This window comes from Sturnira hondurensis, unplaced genomic scaffold (genome assembly GCF_014824575.4).
Source record: "Sturnira hondurensis isolate 20B ecotype Veracruz unplaced genomic scaffold, ASM1482457v3 Scaffold0017254, whole genome shotgun sequence".
Classification (NCBI taxonomy): Eukaryota; Metazoa; Chordata; class Mammalia; order Chiroptera; family Phyllostomidae; genus Sturnira; species Sturnira hondurensis.
Window position 1 is genome coordinate 1,243,526 of NW_028089885.1, and position 22,479 is coordinate 1,266,004.

The 22,479-nt window shown below is 47.6% G+C and overlaps 2 protein-coding genes across 2 annotated transcripts in view; one reads left to right on the forward strand and one right to left on the reverse strand.

Annotated features, from left to right (window-relative positions):
* Positions 1–22,479, forward strand: part of PI4KA (phosphatidylinositol 4-kinase alpha) — a 107,870-nt gene that overhangs the window by 46,722 nt on the left and 38,669 nt on the right. The window contains exons 20-23 of the mRNA XM_037067393.1: positions 17,139–17,247; positions 17,598–17,734; positions 17,933–18,066; positions 20,591–20,673. Coding sequence (XP_036923288.1) covers positions 17,139–17,247; positions 17,598–17,734; positions 17,933–18,066; positions 20,591–20,673 — 463 coding nt within the window. The remainder of the gene's footprint in view (positions 1–17,138; positions 17,248–17,597; positions 17,735–17,932; positions 18,067–20,590; positions 20,674–22,479) is intronic.
* Positions 3,117–14,606, reverse strand: SERPIND1 (serpin family D member 1). The gene is made up of 5 exons (XM_037067394.1): positions 14,511–14,606; positions 10,557–11,452; positions 6,561–6,834; positions 4,654–4,798; positions 3,117–3,954 (listed from the first exon to the last, which is right to left on the reverse strand). The coding sequence occupies exons 1-5, from the start codon at positions 14,558–14,560 to the stop codon at positions 3,763–3,765; spliced, it is 1,557 nt and encodes a 518-aa protein (XP_036923289.1). The 5' UTR covers positions 14,561–14,606; the 3' UTR covers positions 3,117–3,762.

The following is a 22,479-nucleotide window of genomic DNA, read 5'->3' on the forward strand; positions in this document are numbered from 1 at the left end:
TGACTGCTTCCTCTGCTGCAGTGACCTTTTGCATGAATGCAGAATAAGTATTACAGTTTTAACAAAAGTTAATGGTTACATTACGGGGGGAGGAAACAAATATTTGATTCTGTTGCTCAACAAGAGCTCAGAGATCGTGGGCTCTTGAATTTGCTTTCTGGTTACCCCTTGGACCTGCTAGGAGAAACTAATTTCCAAAGGTTTTTTTTTTTTTTTCTTTTAATGTTTTGTGGTTCTTTCCTTTTTTTTTTTTTTTTTTCAAGAAAAAGATACTCTGGGATCATCTGATAATGAAGTCTCCCAAATTACTCTGTTCAGTGGAAGTGTCGGTGGGTTTGGGGCTAGAAGCCAGGGTTTCAGTCTCAATGCAGCCGTTCACTTATTTATCAGTGACCTTGGGAACCTGGAGGGAGTAGCTGGAAGCTGGGTCTTGTGATCTCTGAGGTTCCTTCCTGCTTAGGTTTGATGATCTTTGTCCTACAACTTCCTGAATAATATTTCTTCAGAAATATCACTAAATTGCTTTTCTTAGCATCTAGCCCATTAGTTAATGAAGCATTTCGAAAGTTCTGTATTGCTTAGAGGGTTGATTCCTCTGTTGTCTAGAAGTAGCGATTGAATAACATGTTCCTGCTGCTTGAAAAACACGTGTGACCTTGACTTGAAGCTGGTTGACCTGTGCTGCTAGCAGTAGGTTGTTTTCTTGGTGCCTCTAAAATGAGGTTTGTGAACTAACAATTTTTAGGTCATGGACTACGCTGAAAGCTGTGCCCTCTCTCTCCAAAAATGAAATGCATCTGCTCACAAGGGCTAGCATTTAACCTCAGAAAGTTACGTGGAAGAGTCTGAGCCAAGGCCTGCCTGTTAGGAACCCCTGGACTAGACACTGTCTCAGATGAAGACAGTCACAGGAAGTCCTCACCTAGCTCTAGTTAACACTAAGCACAGATCTAAACTCTTTCCAGACAGTAACTCACTTAATCCTCCCAACAACTCTGCAAGGTGGGCACTGCTATTATCCCCACTTTACAGATGGGGAAGCTGAGGCACAGAACTTGCCTCAGAGTCCCACAGCTACTAAATGTCAGATCCAAGATTCAAACCCAGGCAGCTTGATCTAGGGTTCTCTGAATTAATACTTAACTGCCTTGAAAAATGGGTCAGCTAGCTTCAGAAAGAGGGGATCCGAGGGCATTCTGAATGGATATAAGTGGATGAAAAGCATGCAGAGTAGAGGGCCTTGACCTGTGCAGATGCGGAGTCAGCGGAGCCTGGGCTGGTGCCAGTGGAGGTTGGGTAGGAGACAGATGTGCCAACGGGCTAGGCAGAGTTTTTTTGAAGTATCTACACTTGGGAATAGGAGGAGCAGGAGGAACCAGCAGCAAGATGAGAAATGTAGGACAAGCACCAGAAAAGAACAGTGTTGAAGCAAACTGGAGAAGGAATTCAAGGAGTAGGTCATTAGCAACCTTAGGTTTCACTTAGAGGCCAAGAGGGTGTGACCAGGGAAGACTTGACGTCAACCCTGTTCTGGCCAGTAGACAGAGACAGAGGCAAGTTTGGGTGCAGGAAGTTGGGAAAGGAGCATGCAGAGAGGGTTAGCAGCGAGAAGCAAAGTTCGAGGCAGATCACTTTACCTCTGTGAGCCTTAGTTGTTTATTCAGCTGCAAAAGGAGGCAACGATAGTTCAAACCTGCCAGGGTCCGTATGAAATAACCCTGGGCACACCCATCACAGTGCCCCTATACTGAGGAGCACCAGGTGCTCCCCTTTTGCTGTCCCCTTGACTGGTATTGGTCTCATTGGGTCAGAGGCCCTCTGTGACAAGACTCCACATATGACCCTGGAGTCAGCCCAACCTGCACTTGAACCCTGGCCCCACCACTCCCTCACTGCAGTGGCATCTTGGCAGGTTTCAGCACCCGGCTGAACTGGATCTTGCTCCTCTGTAGAGACAAAGCTGGACTGTGGAGGTCACAGTTGGATAGCCGCATGTACAACGCTTGTTATGCTCTCCCTGGCACTGCCCGTCATCCCCAGTGCTCTTGAATTCTGAGCAGCCTCTTTGGATTCCACTTGTCTTACCCAGGTAGCAGAGTCCAGAAATGTATTCCTCAGATGTTGTTTGCTTTATCAAACCAGACAGGAGCACATCCGAGAGTCTCCCAGTGTCCAGGGATGAAATCCAAAATGTGCCCCACATAAAGACTGACATTTCATGTTAAAGGGACTTATCTAAGAAACAGAAGATCAAAACTATGAACAGTAAAATGACAGCAAACTCACAACTATCAACAACTGAACCCCGAAAAACTGAGCAAACAGCGAGAACAGGCACAGAATCATAGAAATGGAGATCACATGGGGGGTTATCAGTGGAGAGGAGGTGCAAGGAGAAAAGGAGAAAAAAGAACAGTGAATAAAGCCTTGGCTGGCGTAGCTCAGTGGATTGAGCGTGGGCCTGCGAACCACACGATCGCGGTTCGATTCCTAGTCAGGGCACATGCTTGGGTTGCAGGCCAGTTTCCGGCAGGGGCCAGTTCCCTGCAGGGGATGCACAAGAAGCAACCATACATTGATGTTTCTTCCCTCTCTCCTTCCCTTCCCCTCTAAAAATAAATAAAATATTTTTTAAAAGAACAGTGAATAAGAAACATAATCGGTAGGTACAAAATAGGCAGGGGAGGGTAAGAGTAGTATAAGGAAATTAAGAAACCAAAGAACTCATCTGTGTGAACATGAACTAAGCAGGTGGAATGCTGGAGGGAGGGTACAGGCTGGAGGGGAATAAAGGGGAGGGAAAAAATGGGACAACTGCAATAGCATAATCAATAAAATGTACTTAAAACAATAAGTAAAATCTTTTTTAAAAGTAAAAAAAAAACAACCCCAAACCAAGGCTGGCGTTTCAGGAACCCCCCTTGCAGCCCTGCGCAAGCAGCCCTGCCCGTGGGATTTAGCAGGACTCACCCGAGAACGTGGTCCGCGCACGAGTCACTGTGGAGACTCAAGTGGCTGTTTCTCAACCTCTGTCATTTCTGGGGATATCAGCTCTTTTGAATTTGGCCTTTCTCGGGTATTTCTTTGAGCTTCAAAAATTAGAGTCATAACAGATGCACAGTAAAAGTGGTGATATTTATTTATCTCTAGGGTAGGAGGCAAGGCCACATGTACATACTGTCCTCTGGGCGGCAGCGAGGTGACGGCAGGAGTACATACGACAGCGTCAGTTCGGAAGGTTTGGCCTTTGCGAAAATTGAGCCCTAATGCCCGGGGCACCCCTTGAATATCACAGGGTGGCTTCTCTCCTGGTCATCAGGGATGGTGACGGCTGTGCACCATCCTCGAGAAAGGCGAGACATTAGTCATGCCGCTCATTTCTGTGTTCAGTGTGTAGGTGAGGAGCCCTGGTTGAGAAAGGCTTTGAGTAATAGAGCCAGATGTGCGAGGGTGGGAACCGCTAGGGAAGGAAGTGCCCAGGGAGGTAAGCTGGTCTCTATGTTGCTGACACCCTCTGGGTAGCAGCTGACGTGCTACATACAGGTACATTAACTGCTGCGAACTGACAGCGTTGTTCCCTAGGCGTAACTGATTCAAGCAAGCTTGTCAGTTGTTGCTAAATTTCTTCTCTCGTGGGCCTCATTTCAGAATGGGAGCATAAACCACCAAAGGTCATGATGCCAAACATCTCTGTTCTCACTGTCAGAATAGAAACAGAATTACAGGGTTCCCCCAAAACATGAGACACCCAGACCTCCACCTTTAAGACTTGGTGGGGTTGGCAACTTTCCCCATGAAGAGTAGGCAGCTGGTACGGTGCTCGTAGACAAGGAACAGAAAGGGGCGGTCCACGGTGAAGCGGACTTGGGTTGTCAGCGGCATGAACCCCACTGTGGTAACAGCAGCAGCTTGGGTGCCTTCCTCGTTCACTGTGATGGTACCTTGGTGCTTGAACTGTTTCAAAATGGAAAGGGGAGTTGTTAGGTTCTGTCAGTTGGCACATAGAAGAATAGAAGATACCATGGAGTCGCATCACATTCAGAGAACAGGTTGCAACCTCACATACAAGGCACGGACCACAGCTGGTCAGAGTGACCCTTGAAATGCTTTCTAATCTCCTGTCAGGTATGGTCATTGTGTTTAGAGGCCATGTTGTTTAAATATTTATCTTTAAACTCTAGCATCATAATCTTTCTTGCTGGTGGTCACAGTACGAGCAGTCTGCACGCCAAGCCAGAGAGGCTGTAGGCACTACGTCCTTCTCACACTCTGGGGCGCGCTGCCAGGGGAAGGATGGGGCCTGCAATTGCACAGTATTTGGACTCGTGTTCACCCCTTTTTGTGGAGTCCCCGTCATTGGTGTGTTAGGTTCAGTGTGCAGTGTCTCTGCACGTATTTAACGGGCCTTTCATGACTCCCTGGGAGTAGATATTTCAGAATGGAGCACACACCTCCTCTCTGGGGTCGGCAGGAGCGGGCGGGGCTGAGCCCCAGGCTGCTTCCACGAGACCCCTCCCCTGCCCACTCAGTGTCTGGTAGACTCAAGGAGAGCAGTCCCAGCTCTCCCAGCATGTGAAGTTAGGGCCGGGCAGTAGAGGGCTTTGCTGGGGGTGGACCCTGGGGTTGGGGCAGAGGGCAGAGGGGAAAGGTTACCAGGTCGATGGCGATCCTGTGGTCTGAGATGCCTGTCATGTTGCTGTTTTTATCAAACAGCGCTGTGACCCCCATTGACTGCAGGGCCTCCACCAGGTTGTAGTTCTTCTCCAGCTTGAATTTGGGCAAGAGCACCTCTCGAGTTCTGGTCAGAGAATAAGAGGGGGCCCAGTTTTATGAACCACCAGTCACAAAAGAATCATGTTTTCTACATGCAGCCAGGAGTGGTGCATTTACCGCAGAACTGACACGGCACTTGCTGACATATCCCGGTACTGTCAGTTGCGGAGTTTGGAAAGACCATCTCATTGTAACTCCAGTTACTGAAAATTGAGGCACGGCTGCTGCTGTGCAGGCACTTTCTCTGTTCCGTGTGGTTCGTGTCCTGCTCCTGGTCAGCAGCAAACTGCTACTGGCTGATGGTTTGAGAAGGCATCTGAAGTAATTCTGTTTGGGTTCCTAATTTCAGCCACTTCTTATTTTGCTTAATTAAGGTCAGTGTGCTTTAAAAAAGAACCCTTTATATGCCAGACAGTGCCAAGCATTTTCTCATTCCTTGCCTCAACTCATTTAGTCCCTGACTGGATAAACGGCAACAATAGTGCCTTTGGGGGCAAATTCAGCCTTCTCAGGGATGACGGAATTGTGGGTGCTATTCCCCTTCTCAAGAGCTTACTCTCATTTTGGCCATCCAAAACTCTCGTCGTGTGAAGCAGTGAAAACATAAAGGTGGTGTGTTAATGTCTGACGGGCTGGAAGCGATCTAGCTCCTGGAGCCGTCCAGGAGGGGGTGTTGGAGGAGGACTATGTCTGTGGCCTAGAAGGCTGCCCCTACTTGAGAGCCGGGGGGTGGGTCTTACTGTGTGAGCAAAGGCCCATAGGGAGTGTGGGGTGAGCTGCGGTGCAGGAGGGCTCCAGGCAGGGTTGGGTGTGGGGGTGCCGAGCAGGCCAAGCTTGTCAGTTGTCGGGCAGTATCCCGTTGGTGGGGGTTCCCAGAGAGTTTATGAGAAGAGACAGGCAGAGATGGTGTTGGGGGAATGCTGTTCTGGTGGCCAGCGTCTGGGTGAACTGAAGAATGGAAATGGGCAGGCTGGTTAGGCCTTTGTAGGTTCAAGATAGAAGGTCATGGGCAGTGTGGTTAGAAAGGAAAGTACGGAGGGGGTGTTTTTAAGGAAAAATTGTCAAGGCCTGATAATGGCTACCCGGGCAAATACCTTCCGCTAAGGTCCTGCTTCTCAGTTTACTGTATCCTTGTCCTGAAAGGAGATCCACACTAGATTTACTTCTTAATGTGGGCCTAGCCGGTGTCCAATGAACAGAAAGGAACTTCCGTATCTTCTGTACTGATCCAACAATACTCTTAAGTGTTTAAAATCTGTAGTTTTGACTGTGGAGTCATAAATAATATACAGGAGAATCATGCAGGACGTGTGCTGAGTGAGTTAAGAGGACCTCCGATTCTTGGGGAGGGGAAGGGGAGGCATCTGTGCTGGACACCTCCCAGGTTCCAGCACTGCCCAGAATGCTCCACATTGCCTTTCTGTTTATTTCCCTTAGTGACCACGGAAAGTTAGGGGATGATGCCACTTTTTGGATGACAAAGCCAGGGCTGAAAGCCACAAAGCAGATACACGGCAGAGCCAGCATTGTTTCCAGGCTGACTCTTAAGTCACCTGCCCCTAACTTCTCTGACTATGGAGAGCAGATGTGTTTCTCACAGATGCTCCGATTGCCTCTCACCAAGCAAGGAGTTTGGGGTGAATGGCCAGAGTGGCCCAGTGTGGCCATTGAGTACTTGAGCACTCATACAGACGTCTCCCTTTTCCTTAAAATGGCCAAGGTGGCATTATCCCTGGGCTTCCTCGGGGTCCTGGAAGTCACAAGAACAAACACTCCACCCAAGGTACCTGTTTGTCATGCTTTTCTGCCATCTCTCCACCACCTGAGGTGTCAGCTGTGTCTCAAGGGTCTTCATTCCAGACAGCTTGTGTGGGACCACAATTAGCATGCTGATGCCCCCCACATACTCAAGCTGCAGGACGTCACAGTCCAGCTCCTGGTCATTTGCCGCCAGGAAGTTCCCCTTGGTCTGCATCATGGAAGCCTTGACCACCTCTCGCTCATTCAGCCGGAAGTTGTGGTTGTGGGTCATTTCCACTGGGAATTTATTTACCCAGGACCCTGTGAAGTCAACAGGAATGGGGCTTTTATGAAAATGTTCTTTTAGAGCAGTGGTCTCCACATGTAAACATGCATCAGAAGCTGTAGGGCTTATTTGGATTGTAGATCCCACCCCCACCCCGAGTTTCTGATCCCCAAAGTCTGGCTTAGGCCAAGACCTGGCCTTTCTAACAAGTTCTCAGGTGATGCTGATGCTCCTGGTCTGCAAACCACACTTTGAGAACCACTATTCTAGAGGATTCTAAGGTCAGAGCACTAACATACTTGTAGGAAGCATGGTAATGGCGGAGAGGATAAATAGACTGGAGTGGATTCTGGATTGGATTCTGACGATAACTAATTGACCCCAGCAAGACACCTGGCTTGCTTGGGCCTCTACATGTTCATCTGTAAAACGTGTGTCTTACATGGCAGATCTGTTCTGATGGCTTTTATCCCCGACACTGCAGTTCTGCAAGAACTGACGAGATGCATTGGTGATGCATCACTGCCATCAAGATCTTCACTTAGATCTGGGCTCATGGCAGATCTGTTCTGATGGCTTTTATCCCCGACACTGCAGTTCTGCAAGAACTGACGAGATGCATTGGTGATGCATCACTGCCATCAAGATCTTCACTTAGATCTGGGTGCAGCACTGTGTATCCAGAAAGATAAGACTAATTTAGCTCCAAGATGCCAGTAACCAGTAACGATGGATGCCTTACAGTTGAGACCTGGTGGTGTGTCAGGCATNGTTCATCTGTAAAACGTGTGTCTTTGAGCTCATGGCAGATCTGTTCTGATGGCTTTTATCCCCGACACTGCAGTTCTGCAAGAACTGACCAGATGCATTGGTGATGCATCACTGCCATCAAGATCTTCACTTAGATCTGGGTGCAGCACTGTGTATCCAGGAAGATAAGACTAATTTAGCTCCAAGATGCCAGTAACCAGTAACGATGGATGCCTTACAGTTGAGACCTGGTGGTGTGTCAGGCATTCTTAAGACTAAGCACCTTTCCTGTCTTACCTCATTTTCTCCTCCAGCAACCATATGGAGGTGGTACTTTTTAGTATTAGCCCCATTTTACAAATGAGGCCAATAATGCACAGGCACATAATGGAGCGACTTGTTCAAGGTTTCCAGCTGGTGGGTAGATCAGCTGGATGAGACAAGCAGGAGCTTCCTTTGGAGGAAGTTTAAACACCCCCTGCTTCTGATTTGTAGCTAGGTTTCCTCCTCCCTGAGCCAGCCTCTGCCCAAGCCCAGGGCTTCTCAGCACTGTTTGCACAGGCTGTTCTGCAGTGGGTAGCTCTCCTGTGCGTGGATGTAGGATGTTTACCCTGCAGGATGTTTAGCAGCATCCCTGCCCTGACTTCTGAAACTGTCCCTAAATGCTAGGAGCGCTTCTGCCCCAGGTTGTGGCAACCACAAATGTCTCCTGACATTTTTCCTGGAGCAGAATTGTTCCCCAGTTGAGTCACTGCTCTTCCAGTTGTGATGGAACTGTCTTGTCTCCTGGGATTCTTCCCTGTGACTGCTGTTGAGGCCCAACCTCTGTTTTCTTGTGCTTTACAAAGCAGTTACAGCATTTGAAATTAAAATCAAATTGGTAACAAATTTGGGAGCTGGAGATTAAAATTACTCTTTCAGACTCTCCTCTCCTTTGATAAGCCTCCATGAAAAACTGCATGTTACCAGCATTTCATCCCTCTGGTTCCCAGGACCAAATTAAATTACTGTTCCAATGTGATGGGGGAAAGAAGCATGTACTGTTTGCCACTTTTACACTTCAGTGGGACTCCGGTTACCAAGTTCAGGAGATGATTGTAAACGGACCCTCCTAGCTGTTTCTCCAGCCCCTTTCCAGTCGGGATGGCTTGCCTGCTTCTCGACACCCAGCCGGCCAAGTGCAGAGGCTCCAGGGGCCCAGGGGTGCCCCACAGACTAGTAGGGCCGAGGGCTTTGGTGTCCAGATGCCTGTTCTAAAGTCATCCCTAAGCAGAATTTAATTGATTATAGAACTAAAATAAATGTCACTAGCAGTACACATACTTAATATATAATATTGGAATCTGTTTTCTTTTCTTATCCAAGTTTATTGGGGGCCTTGCTGCCCTGGGCTCAAGTGTGGTGTCACTGTCTCTTGCAGTACTGCCCACGGCCCTGGCGGTGTTATCTCTGTGATAAAGGTGAGGAAACTGAGTCACAGAGACAGTGGCTGGCTTACCTGAGGCCACACAAATAAGAGATGGGGAAGCCAGGGCATAGATTGCAGTTTGCTCACTTCCAAAACCTGTACTGCTAGCCAGTGATAGAATATGTCTGTGTTCATCATGTATACAGGTTTCCTCCACTCTCTGAACGTAGAGCCGTCCTGCGAAACCTTTTATAAGCCAAAATGGTGTGACGTGAAGAGAACCTGTTTTCCTGAACTGAAAGAAATCTGAAGAATATTTTCATTTTTATGAAAAAAGCTGTTGCTGTGCTCATGTAGCTCTTTTGTAAAAGGAAAATGGTAACTTGCGGAAAGCTGGGGATACCCCTACAGCATGTGTGCCCGTGTGTCTGTCACAAACCCTTGGTTCACCTGCCATGAGGAAGCGTGACTTTTGTGGGGGGTCAGCCCAGGGGCCCGGCTCAGTTCCTGTGGTCTTGGTTTCTTCAGTCCTCCTTTGCCCATCTGGCAAAATACCTGCCTGGCATAGCCATTGGGAGGCCTTGGCGTAGGCACAAAGCAGTGTATTGGCCCACTGAGGGGCGCTGGCCCCACGGCAGCAGCCAAAACAAGTCTCAGTGCTTTGCCTGTCTGGACTGTCGTAGACTGCACTGTAGTGACCACCCAGGGAACAGGGCCTCCTGGGTCTTGGGGACTTGCCTTAGCCAATTTTTGGTGGCACAGAGGAAAGTGGTCCGTGTCGCAGTGACCAGTTGAGATGCTGATTGATTCCTATGTCTGCCCTCCAGCGCCCCATGGTGGTGGAGTGAAGTATGGGCTTCTTGTTCAGGTCCCAGTTGAGGGCATTTTAACAGAGAGGTCTGGAGTTTACAAATCTGTGCCCACTAGTTTCTAGGATTCCAGGGGCTTGTATGTGTATAGTGAAGGGAGAGTCGCCCCTTCGAAAAGTATGTGGGTGCCTAGCCCAGAAGAGTTGCTCTGGAAATAATGGCTGGTTTGCCCCCACACCTGCCCATTAGTGCAGAAGTGTCCCAAAGAGTTGTGGGTGTTGCTTTGGTTACTCAAGCTGAAGAGTTTCACTTCAGCCTTCTGTCCATGTTCCTGCTTGCTGATAATTGGGCAAGGCCATAAAAAAAATCCAGGATGGCCAAACACTAGAAAGGTTTTTGTATTACTTGTTTGCAATTTAATAAAGTGCTAACGATGGCCTTCCCCGGGGTGGCCTACCTGTGCCCTTAGAGGGTCATTTTACTGCTGTGTGCCCCTAGTGGCTGCATCTGTGAAGTGCGGGAGCTGATAACATAACAGTTTCGCTGTTACGAGACTGTTGTGGTGAGGGTTCAGGGGGTGTAAAGCACAAATAGGGCTCAGGTAAGTGTCAGTTCCTGCTACCACCTTCTCATGACCTTCCCCGTCTCTGCGAGCTGACCTTTTGTCTTGGTTTCCTGCATAACTCAGAGCTAGAATACAGCTCTGAATACAGTTCTTGGCGTTCAGTCCACCTGCACATGTACTAAAAGAGTGAGTTGCCCTTTGCTTTGAGAAACATAAAACTATTACCTTTAAAGTAGATGCAGTTTAAAATCATCATCTGAGTGGCTGGGTCTATGTTCTCCAGAGCATCTTTAATGAGGCCCTTGGTGAGCTTCAGAATGTGGTTGTTGGTTTTCGATATGAAGGCAGGGTCTGAGAAATCAGCCGCTTGGGCCTCAGCAAAGTAGTATTCTTTTACTTTGGTTTTGAAGTCATTCAGGATTGGGAATTGCTTCTGGATGTAAAGGTCATTGACTGACCGCAGTGTGTACCCAAAATTCCTCCTGAAGAGTCGATGAGTCAGTTTACGGAAGAGATTATGAATGGTCATGATCTCGTATTTGCTGCTGGCATTGACGAAGTCTTTAAAGTGCAAAATTGAGTGCACTTGTTCGTGAGTCTCCCCCTTCAGGCCCAAGGAAATCATAGCCATGGCAGTAGAAATGCCCACGGGGGCTATGAAGATGTTGTCAGAATTACTGGTCTGTTCCCTCAGTGCTCGGTAAAGGTTAAAAGCGAACTTTGCGTTGAGGATGTTAAGACGCTGGATCCGGGTCTTGCCCTGGAAGAGCTGGAGGATGTTCCCGGCACTGGCCTTTGGATCTGTGGGCAAAACCACGTCGATGATGTCAATGTAGTCGTCATCTTCACTGAACAGCTTCTCCAGATCTAGATAGTCCTCGTCCTCCTCCCCCTCTGTGATCCAGTCATTGGTGACTGTGTTTTCCTTGTGGAAGTCGGCAGGGAGAAGGGGCATGCTCAGGTTTTTGCTCTTTAACGGCTCCCATTGGGGATCCACAGACTTGGAACCCTTCCCTCCTTTCTCAGGCTGATCCACCAGGCCGTTGTGCCCACACACGGATATTATTATGAGAGAAGCAATGAAGGGTTTAAACGGGCATTTCATTTTGGCAGAGCGAAAGCTGAGAAGGAAAGCATGACATGTGAGAGGCCGCCTGGCAGACCCCACCCCACCTCTGGTGCACTTGCTACAAGGCCCCTGTGGCTCTGACCCAGGAAGATCCCTGGGAACACCAGTCTTTAACCATTTTAGGATTATGGACCTCGAAGAGAATCTGGTGAATATAAACATACTAACCTTGTGTGTGGGCTTCATAAACCTGCCTGAAGGGTCCGTGGGCCCCTAGATGAGAACACCTTCTCTTTTCAAGGTTTGCAGAACTGTAACAGTCTAAAGTCCTGGGGGCTCAGAGGCCCCGGGGGAGTTTCTTCTTCATCCATTCGCTAAACTTGATCTATACATATGCATATTCACACAACATATCAGGCACTGGAGGCTTAAAGGTCTCCCCCACCAAGGAGCTCACCAGCAGCAGGGGTGGGGCAGACGTGCACTAAGGCAGGGCCTCTCATAAGGACACTACCCAAGCAGGCGGGGGTACAGTGCGAACCTGGGGTGCAACTCTGCCTCCTGTAGTGGGAGTAGGGGTACCAGGAGAGTCGGTTTTGTGCATACCCTATGGTAGGCCTGTCTTTATCTACTCATCCTCTGCCTGTTCCAGGGAAGGATTTAACTTGGCTTGTTCCATCACTTTTGCCTGCCAAGTGGCTTTGTCTTTTCTCTTGTTAGTTCCTGGTTATTAACTGCATCCTGGGTGGATGAGCTACGATTTGATGCTTCTGTATTTTCCCAGGATAGTGACACTGTTTGTAATGCTGTACAATCCTGCGCTATCTCAACTTCTGGTTAGCCCAGAAAGAGTTGTGACTTACTAAGTTTGTTGTGTGTGTGTTCCCATCTCCTGTTAGATACTCAAAGAATAGAATATCTGCTTCCAGTCAAGGCCAGATAAGAGTTACGCTCCTGTTAAGTACATATTTGGACTTATCCGGCCTGAGGATGGGACTTCCTGTGTGGCTACCCCACTGGGAATGCTCTGTTTGTTGATGTTGACAATGGCAACGACTCTTGGTGCAGTCTCTGCTGGATGCCTGGTGCTGTACAAGGAGCTTTGTCTGTGTAACTTAGCCCCAGCAGCATTCTGCGTGTCAGGATACTGAACCTGCAGCTGTGGCTAGATTGGAACCAAGTTGGGTGAAACCTCCCTCAACAGACACACCCTCGTCAAGCGCTCTTCCTGTTCGCCCTACAGAGCACCAGGACTGGTGTCCCCACCCTTAGTCACCCTCCTTGGGGCTCCCCCTACAGCACTGTTGAAATGACCGCTTCACCTGTTGGTCTGTGCATGACTGAGAGGCTTTTGAATTGTATGTTGTGGAGAGGAAAAGTCGTGTGGTTTCTGGCTGTGAAAATACCTGCTTTTTCGTGCACCTCCCACCCCCAAGTCTAGCTGAGGCTGCAGGGCCACACACGTAGCCTGCCCATGAAGCAGTTTCTGTGTGTGTGGCTACAAGCAAAGCTGGGCCCAGTTCCCAGACAGAATTGGGCATAGGTATTGATGGTAATATGCTTTTCAAAGTCAGAAAGGAAAAAAGTAAGTGACTGGGTGGAAGTCTCCTTACTAGGTTGCACTGAAACGTATCCTTCTCAGGTAAACATAGGGTAAAAAATAAACCCAACTTGAATAAATAAGAATTTGGGAAAAGGAATGTTGTGAGACCAGATAAGGGACAGCGGTGAAGACATTCGTGTTTTTATCCTGTGTTCAGTTAGTACCGTATTTTGCCGTGTATGATGAGCACTTTTTGCCCAATTTTTTAGGGAAAAATGAGTATACACATTGTACATAAGTAGTACTAATTCTGTATCTGTATAAATGTTTTTAATTCTTTTATTTATGCTTGTGTATTAAAAGTATAGAAAGCAGTAACGATATCCATATGCAAAATAGTACCCTGGAATATGATCGTTGGTTTTGTTTCTAAAAAAATACATACGTATGTTTTTTCAACAAAAAAATAAAACAAGTTCTTTTTCCTTGGGCCAAAAATGTGGGTGCACACTCTACATGAGAGCGCATCGTACACAGCAAAACACAGTGTATTCAGAAGCTTCTTACACCCCGTTCCTGCGTTATATGGCGAAAAGCTAAGAATAGCTTTCATTATTCCCTTATCAGAGGAAGGAGAAAATACATCTGATATTTCCTGTGAATATGAAACTAAAGATCTAAACAGCAAATCTTCCTGTTGTTTTTCCGTGTAGTATAACAAGAATTACATAAGACACTTTAAAATGTTCACTAGGTTTTAAGTCCCGATTACTATCTGTGAAGAGAAGCATTAGTTTTCAAAGGTAAATCGTTCGGAAGTTTGTTTTTCTGGGAATTTCACGAGGCACCTTCTCATGGTGATCGCACGAAGCGGGTTGAGCGTTTGGTTATACGTCAGCCTGCGACACCGGGACACCCTTGTTGCTCGGGACACCCTTTGTGTTCGTGGCCGGTATCCCGAGGCCCAAACAGGGCAGGGATAGTGGGAGAGAAGGAACTGCCTGGCGTTTTTAAAGCCTTTAATTTTGAAGTAACTTCAGACTTCCAGAAAAGTTCAAAGAAGAGCATGTAGAACAACCCCTGGGTCCTTTTCCCAGGTTTTCTGTTGCGGAGCAGCGGTTTCGTCATTGTCTTTTCCTCTCTCCATCTGTGTGTGCGTACACACAGGTACGCGCATACACCTGTTTTTTTTCCTGAACCATTTAAGAGCAGGTAACTTACTTATATTATGTCCCTCTAAGTTTTCATTCTAATCTTTTAGGGGAAAATGCCAAAGAACAAGGATATTCTTATATATATCATCACAGCATAGTTATCCAATTCAAATAATTTAACGTAGGTACAATCTTGTCCTGGTCTAATTCCTGTTCTTAATTTCATCAATAGTCCCAATAAAGTAACTGACAAAATTTTATAATAGGCAAATTTAAAAAATCATTTTTTCATTTCTAAGATAGTATAGGAAGCTTTGAATTTGTAGTTTGATAGAGAAGTATACAGTTAGTTGTCCATCTCTAACCTCAAATAAGAATTTATAATCAGCAGAAATGTTAGAAACCAAACTCACCTCTGTGCTTCTGAGAAATGTGTTGTAGAGATGAAATCAGCCAAGGTCATTCAGCACGGTTTCAAAGTGAACTTTGGTGCTGGGCTGTTTTGCATATCTTCCAAAGTAAATATGTCTCAAATCAAACACCACTCAACTAGCTTTGTCAGCACAAACCCCTTAGCTGCCTTCGATTACTGCTGAGTGACTTGTGACTCCTCGGCCCTGGTTCTGGTGTAGCTGATGTTTTGAATTCATGACTGTCACAGACTGATGGGAGCAGTCCCGCTGAAGCCACCGAGTTCTAGAGATGTGCGTCAGATTTCCGGGCTGAGCTGCTCCTGTGAAAGCAGAAGCCCTTGTCGGCCCTGCAGCTGTGAGTTTTCCCTCTTGGATGATGCAGCTCCTGACTTCGCCCTAGTCTCCAGGGCTGACACGGCTGCTAGGCAGGCAGGTGTCCCCGTCCTTTTGAGCTCAGTGAGAAGTGAAGAGGGAGAACGAGACTCATGCTCACTCTGTGTTATTATCACTTTCACAAAGCATGGTTTACTCATGGAAAAGATCTGGAAGGAGACACAGCCAGCTTTCAACGTTGGAAATAGGAGGCAGGTGAAAAGCTTTCATTTTTATTCTGTATACTTTTTTGTTGGAACTTTTTTCTCTGGGTATTCATTACTTTTGTTATTATTAAATTAGTAGCCAATAATGTTTTCTGCATATCTAGATTTCTGATCATGTAATCCACTATTGCAAAAACTGGATTTCAACCCTTAATGACACTTTTGACATTTTGGATCTGTTCCCCATGAGAGGTGTGTGGTTTGGCCTCTCATTATAAAACAGTGCCTTCTGTTACATGTACTCCACTGTTTTCTTTCCAGCTCCAAGGCTTGCCTCACAGTTAGATACATGAGGCCTGTTCAGCAGAAGGTATCCAGCCATGTAATATGAAAAATAGAGACATTGATTAAAGAAGATACAAGATATAAGAAACATCCCTGGCTGGTGTGGCTTAGTGGGTTGAGTGGTGGCCTGCAAACCAAAAGGTTGCTGGTTCGATTCCCAGTCAGGGCATATTCATGGGTTGTAGACCAGGTCCCTGGTAGGAGCATGTAAGAGGCAACCAATCAATGTTTCTCTCCTTCTCTTTGTCCCTTCCCCTCTCTCTAAAAAATAAATAAAACCTTTTAAAAAAAGATACAAGAAACATTGTACATAAGACAATGACACCTCAGTCCCCTTCAGAGTAGGCACCTTGGGACCTCACACAGTTCTCCCAATTGCCATCAGCAGCCGTGTCACATTTTCCTGAATCTCATGGACAGTCTGAAATCTCTTCCCTTTCACAGGTGCTTTTAGTTTGGGGAAAAGCCAGAAGTCGCAGGGTGCCGTAATTGGTCTGTACAGGGGCTGAGTCACCTGGGTGCTTTGATTTTCGTCAGGAAACTGCACGAGATGTGATGCATGAACAGGCACGCTGTCGTGATGAAGCTGCCAAAATCACCAGTTACCCATAAGCTGCGGCCTTCTGAGTCATCTGAATAGTTTGTATGGAGGACGTTTGAGCTTAACCCCAAATTTGGTGCAGATTCGTTGCTCTGCTCGCTCAGTCATTTTTAACGCAATGCCGCACAGGACACATGCTCACTCAACAGTGTCTACCGCCCCAAATGACTTTCCAAAAAGAGCTGTACCAATTTATAATTCTGCGAGCTGCATGTGAAGGTGCCCATCTCACTTTGTTGTCCCTCCCCCCGACGCTGCAGTAGGAGTTATCATCTCTCCTACTTCTGCGTCCCATGCCCAGGGCCTGCCCTGTACTTGGTGCTCACTTATAAGTTACGGCACAGAGTTCCCCTTCCCTGCCGGTTGATTATGGGGACTCGGTGTCTGCTGGGGTCCTGTGAGGACTGACTTGTACAGCAGGCATTGTGCACACATTTCACCATTTTTCATGCCGGAGGAGCCACTCGGTGCTTCCCACCAGGCAGGACGCTGTCTGGAGCAGGGGGCAGGGCCTTCAGTCCCTCACTCCTGCGTCCGTGCAGCTCTGCCCATACCTGTGTACATACTGGGATTCTGCCCAAGATTATTATTTGAAAAGTGGGGCTGTGGGGGAAGATGTAAAAGCCACTTCTCAGCCCACAAAGTTTCCCACAGTTTGTCTCTCCAGTCACATCTGTTCACCTGAGCGCTAGCCCCAGTTCATTGTCGTCTTCCCCTACGCACTCCATCCTCTCCACATTCCCAGGCTTTGGGCCTGATGCTGGGCGGGCTGCTCTCTTTTCTGTGCCTGGCTAAAGTTTACTCGCATGCTAACATTGAGACTCATGACACCTTCTCCAGGAACTCGATAACACTGCTTGCTCACCTGTCTCCAAATTAGGCAGAAAGACTTTGAAGTATAGGAATAGGACTCTTCACCTCCCAGTGAATTCGCTGCTAATGTTTGCTGTATGAGTGAACATGCACCGGGGAGCTTACCAAGAAGTGTTGGTCCTTGCTTATGGTGCCTTTTCCTGTTCAGTCTCACTGATGGCTTCTGGGAGAATACTCTTGGAGAGTGAATCTGGTTGATTTCACACCCTTAGGTGTTAGGGTTTTGTGACCAAATAACCTCCTTTTCTCCCTCTCTCCTTGGCACATCAGCTTACCCGACGGTTGCCGCCCATCAAGGAAGCTAAGCCGCGGTTGCAGAAGCTCTTCCGAGACTTCTGGCTCTATTCCGTACTGATGGGATTCGCCGTGGAGGGGTCAGGTAAGGGCTTGTTTGCTCTTCCGGGGAGGACACAGTGCTGAGTGACAACCACGGTAAGGTAGGACTCAGCCTAACTTTGAATGTGCACGCATTCAAAATCAGTCCGATGCAACTGCTGCTTCCTACAAGTATTTGCAAATGTTACATTTCCCAGATGTGGTTTAGGGGTCTGAGAATACCACATATCTTAGGAAAAACCTGCCCAAATTAGGAAACAGATTGGTTTCTGTGCCCCATTTTGGGGAGAATTGTCTTAAACAAAGGGCCCATGGCTCTAGAAGTTGCCAGCGTCGGCCCACTGCAGCGCTTCACAGCCAGGGCAGTTGTCTCACTCGTGCACTCTCTTCCAGGACTGTGGCCAGAAGAATGGTATGAGGGGGTCTGTGAAATAGCCACCAAGTCCCCGCTGCTCACCTTTCCCAGCAAAGAGCCGCTGCGGTCTGTCCTCCAATATAACTCGGCCATGAAAAACGACACAGTCACCCCCGTAAGGATCCTCGCCCTCCCAGAGACAGACGGTGCAGCACAGGGTTTGTGCTGAGCTCTCTGGAACCATGAGAGCAGACCCTTTCACTTGTTAACAAGATGCGAATTAGCCAGTTAGCTATTGGTGTAAGCTCTCCTGGGGGCGGGCTGTCGCCCCTCCAGTGCCCAGGTGAGCCCACAACTGTTTGTTTCCCTCTAGGCCGAACTGAGCGAGCTCCGCAGCACCATCATCAACTTGTTGGATCCTGCCCCCGAGGTGTCCGCCCTCATCAACAAGCTGGACTTCGCCATGTCCACCTATCTCCTGTCTGTCTACCGGCTGGAGTACATGAGGTACACAAGCCTTTCCCTCCTGCACCTCCCTCCACATCTGAGCTGATGTGCACTTTTGTGCCTTCTAGGCATGAAGCTTGGATGGGCCTGTTTTCAATTCCTCCCAAGATGTGCAAGCATTCTTAAAAACAAAACACACCCTTTGCTTTTCCTGTGTGCTCCTCCTTCCTGAACACTAAACTCTACGTCTAATAACACTCCAGGTGTCTGAACTCCAGTATTATCCTCCCCTCATAGGGAATGGGCTTCTGAGCAGTCGCAATAGATGCTGCAAATCAGTCCAGTTGACTGGGCGAGAGTCCTATTGGAAACCTGCCCTCACTGAGACTCGCATTGGGCTGGCTTCCGGGACCACGGTGGAGTACAAACAGGAAGTGGGGAGGTGCCTGCTCCAAAATAATCCCACAGGGGGCCTGACACTCGGGATGCAACTATAACCACAGTGGATCTAGCAGCTGTAATAATCGTAATGATCTATAACTGGCATCGTGACAATGTCAGTGTTAGCATAGACTGAATGCCGAGTGTATTGACATGCTCCTCCACAAGCCTGGGAGGTAGACACTCTTACGTACCCGTTTTGCAGATGGGGAAACTGGTAGCAGCCAGGATGCTCAGAATTCAGCTGCCTGTGGCCGCCGGCGCTAAGGCTGAGGCGTGCTGGACTGCAGCCAGAGATACATGAGCCACAGAAGCATGTGTCCCCCTCACCAAGAAAAGTCAGATTACACTTAGCCTGTGTAAGTCACAGGATAGAATATTTTAGAATATGATAAAATGTCTTTCTCAAATGGTTTGGAAAAGAAGTGTCAATTCTTAAAAGGAGGGGTATTTGGAAAACACCACTTTAACCTTTATTTGGTGCCACAAAACCATCTGGTAAAAGAAATTATACTTGGAAGCTGAGCATGTAAAGCAGATTGAGGGTGTTTGGTGAGTGGGAGTGAGCCCCACCCTCCCTGCCTCCGGCGGCCCGAAGACTCTCCAGAGCAGGGCAGAATTTCACGATCAGTGACTCATCCCAGAGGCCCAGAGAGCTAAGGGAGACTTGATTTTCTTTCCTCTTTTCATTGTGATTTTGTTTTAGTTACAAAAGTAATATGAGAGCATTACGTAAAAACTTGGAAATAGGTAGAGGGGGGGAAAAATCCCTGATCTCACCGCCATCCCCGAAAGCATGTGAGCATAGTTCCTTCTAGTTTTTTTTATAAAGAATATGTTTTCAAAGAAAAACAGAACAAGTCATACCAAAACAGAGCAAAAACCTGGCCTTGACCCTATCATGTGTGGCCACAAGAGACGCCCTGGGCCTCATGTGCCTGCTGGCAGGGCTGTCCCCTCCTTCCCCACGAGTGTGCCCATGAGTGGTGATCACGGGCCCTCCGGATAGGCCATTGACTTGGCTGGCAGAGCCCTGGGCTGCCTGCCAGTCCCCAGGGGCACTGTCATCATGGAGAAGCAACCCTGAAGCCTTTATTCGAGAGTCTGGCAGAGATTCCCATCCACTAGTTATGGGGAGAACCTTAAAACAAGTAGAAAATATGAGCTACTGTGTTAAAAGTGTGTGCCATGAGCTCTTGAGACCACATATGCCTAAAGCTACCGAGCCTGCCCCACTGAAGCTTAACTCTCTGAAGGCGGGACCCCACCGACACTGAGGAGCGCTAGCCTGTGCACATGCCTGTGCTGTCCCAGGAGAGCCCCCAACCCTGAACAGCCCACCACAGGGGCCATGCTTCGGGTGCACGCCTTTCTTTTTCTCCAAGGCCAAAGATATTTTTTACTCTAAAAATAAAAAAGTTCAAGGTGCATAAAGTAAAAAAGAGGGGGGCAGGCAGGGTTGGGAATATAAGACAGAAACCTGTACTTGAACAAGAATTAAATAAAAATTATATTAAAAATAAAAAATAAAAAAGTAAAAAAGAGAAGAAAAACATTGGGATAATATAGCAAACAATAAAGATGAAAAATACAAGCATCACTTTCCGTAGCTCTGCATCCAGAGATGCCCACTGTGCATAGTCCCTTACCTCCCCTTCCAGAAATCTCCTGTGCGTATACAAGCACACGTACCCTACACGTACCCTACACGTACACCAGGTACATGGAGGCCTCTAGGGAACCTGTTTCCCTAGCACCCTGCTCTTTTCACCTCGCAGTTCATCTCGGAAACTTTCTGTAGCAGCACGTACAGAGCTGCCACTCGTCTTGGTGGCTGCACGGTGTACTTTGGCTTGTCCGACAGGTCTCCTGTTGATGGACATTCAGCCAGTGCTGTGAGGAGAATCCTAGGCACGTAAACCTTAAGATGCATCACTAGTGGTGGGTTGCTGGTTGGGGCAGTGTGGGAATGTTATGATAGACGGTAGACATCAACCTTCAGAAAGGACGCATCAGCGTTTGTCTCTCTACATGGTGTAGGGCTTCCGTTCCTCACAGCCTCATCATTTCCGGGCAATATCAAGTCTGCGATCCGGAGGGCTTGGATTTTTCAAAATTTACTCAAAGCTGTTCTCCTTGTTAGGGTTTTGCGCTCAACAGATCCCGACCGCTTCCAGGTCATGTTCTGCTACTTTGAGGATAAAGCTATTCAGAAAGACAAGTCTGGTAAGTGCATTATTGTGGTAGTCTTGTGATGAAGTGAGCTTTGACAGTATTGAGAAGGAATGCTTCTCCCTATTTTCTGTCTATGTAGAGAAAACAGTTTTGTGAAGCTGCACAAGACATTGGAAAGATCAGTGCACAATACGTAACTTTAAAAAATACGTATCTCTGGGGCTCTGCCACTGTAGCAAGAGGCCAAAGAGCAGAAGGAGAATCACTCTTGCCCAACATCAGTGCTCGAGTGTGCTCCAGCCCCCAGATTTCGGGCTCTAACACTGTCCTCTGCTGGAAGGGTCCTGGGCTCTTGGGATGGCCGCTGCTGGACCTGGAGCATGTTGTTGCTGCCAGGGAGCAGTCCTGCCTCTTAATGTCTGCAGCAGGCTGAGGCCACCTGTAGAGAAATTGTCATAATTTGAACATGAGTACAATATTTTTATCATTTTGCTTGCATGAAGGTTGCATATACTGGGGGGGGGGGTGTATAAAATACTTTTTCTTCTGTTAAGTATTTGTGAAGTAGAGACATGTAATTGTTTCCCTTGTGACCAGGAAAGCCACGCAGTCCGGGGAAGAGGTTCATGCCTGGTCTGAGAGAGGAGCCAGGTAGAAAGGGCAGGTGATGGGCAAAGGTATCCCACCAAGTAGCCCACCAGTTAAAAATGCTCCATTAGCCAACGGAGAGCTTGGGGCGGGACACAGCCTCCATTCCTCGCTGTGAGGGACTCCTTGGTGGTCCTGCCAGTTATGAGGGGACCCTGAGTATTTCCAATGACACCATCAGAGCAGACCAGAATGTCAGGGCAGCAGGCCAGGACCTGTGGGCCACATCTGATTATAGGGCTGCGTCATTTCTGGGAAAGTGTCCTCAGCCTCTGAGTGCATGGCAGATCTCAGGTGGAACCAGTCCCAGCTAAGGGGGCCAGACAGAAAAATAATTGAAATTCTCAGATGCTGTAGAAATATTACAATTACCAAAACCCTAATGAGGTAAACCTAAGATAAGAATACTAATAAAAATAAGCCCTGGCTGGTATGGCTCACTAGATTGAGTGCTGGCCTGTGAACCAAAGGGGTGCTGGTTCGATTCCCAGTCAGGGCACATGCCTGGATTGTGGGCCAGGTCCCCAGTATGGGGCACACAAGAGGCGACTACACATTAATGTTTCCCTCCCTCTTTTTCTCCCTCCCTTCCCCTTTCTCTAAAAATAAATAAATGATTTATTTAAAGGAGAAGGGGATAAGTTAAAATAGAGGCAGTAAAAGAAAAAAGTTCAATGCATAGTGTAGGCACTCTTTGACCAGTTTTACTATAAGGACACTGAGAAGTTTTAGCATCACTGTATTGGTCTGTCTGCTGATTTATAAGCTGTTTAAAAGCTGAGACTCTCAGTGGATTGAGCGTGGGCCTGCGAACCAGAGGATCGCAGTTCGATTCCCAGTCAGGGCACATGCTTGGGTTGCAGGCCAGTTCCTGGCAGGGGACACGTGATACATTGTGTGTCCTCGGCAGAGGCAACCATACATTGATATTTCTCTCCCTCTCTCCTTCCCTTCCCCTCTAAAGGTAAATAAATAAAATCTTAAAAAAAAAAAAGCTGACTATGAAATAGAAGAATTTAATTAATTTTGTTATTGTGTTTAAATGAGGGAATTTAGTAGGCTGGATCCATGAATCTTTATTGATTAACTGTGGGTAACTATTTCGAGGAATGCTGACTTATAATCCTTAAGATTCATAAATTCAGTATTAATAAAGTACAGTTAGGAGTTCTTTCTGCTTCAGAAGCCACTGGCTTACTGAACAACCTA

Excerpts from the sequence above, each read along its gene's own strand:
- SERPIND1 (XM_037067394.1), bottom strand. The coding sequence starts at position 14,560 with ATGACCTTGGCTGATTTCATCTCTACAACACATTTCTCAGAAGCACAG. Across the intron at positions 11,453-14,510 it reads CATTTCTCAGAAGCACAGAG|CTTTCGCTCTGCCAAAATGA; the intron begins GTGAGTTTGGTT and ends TTTCCTTCTCAG. Across the intron at positions 6,835-10,556 it reads AAACTGCATCTACTTTAAAG|GGTCCTGGGTAAATAAATTC; the intron begins GTAATAGTTTTA and ends TTGACTTCACAG.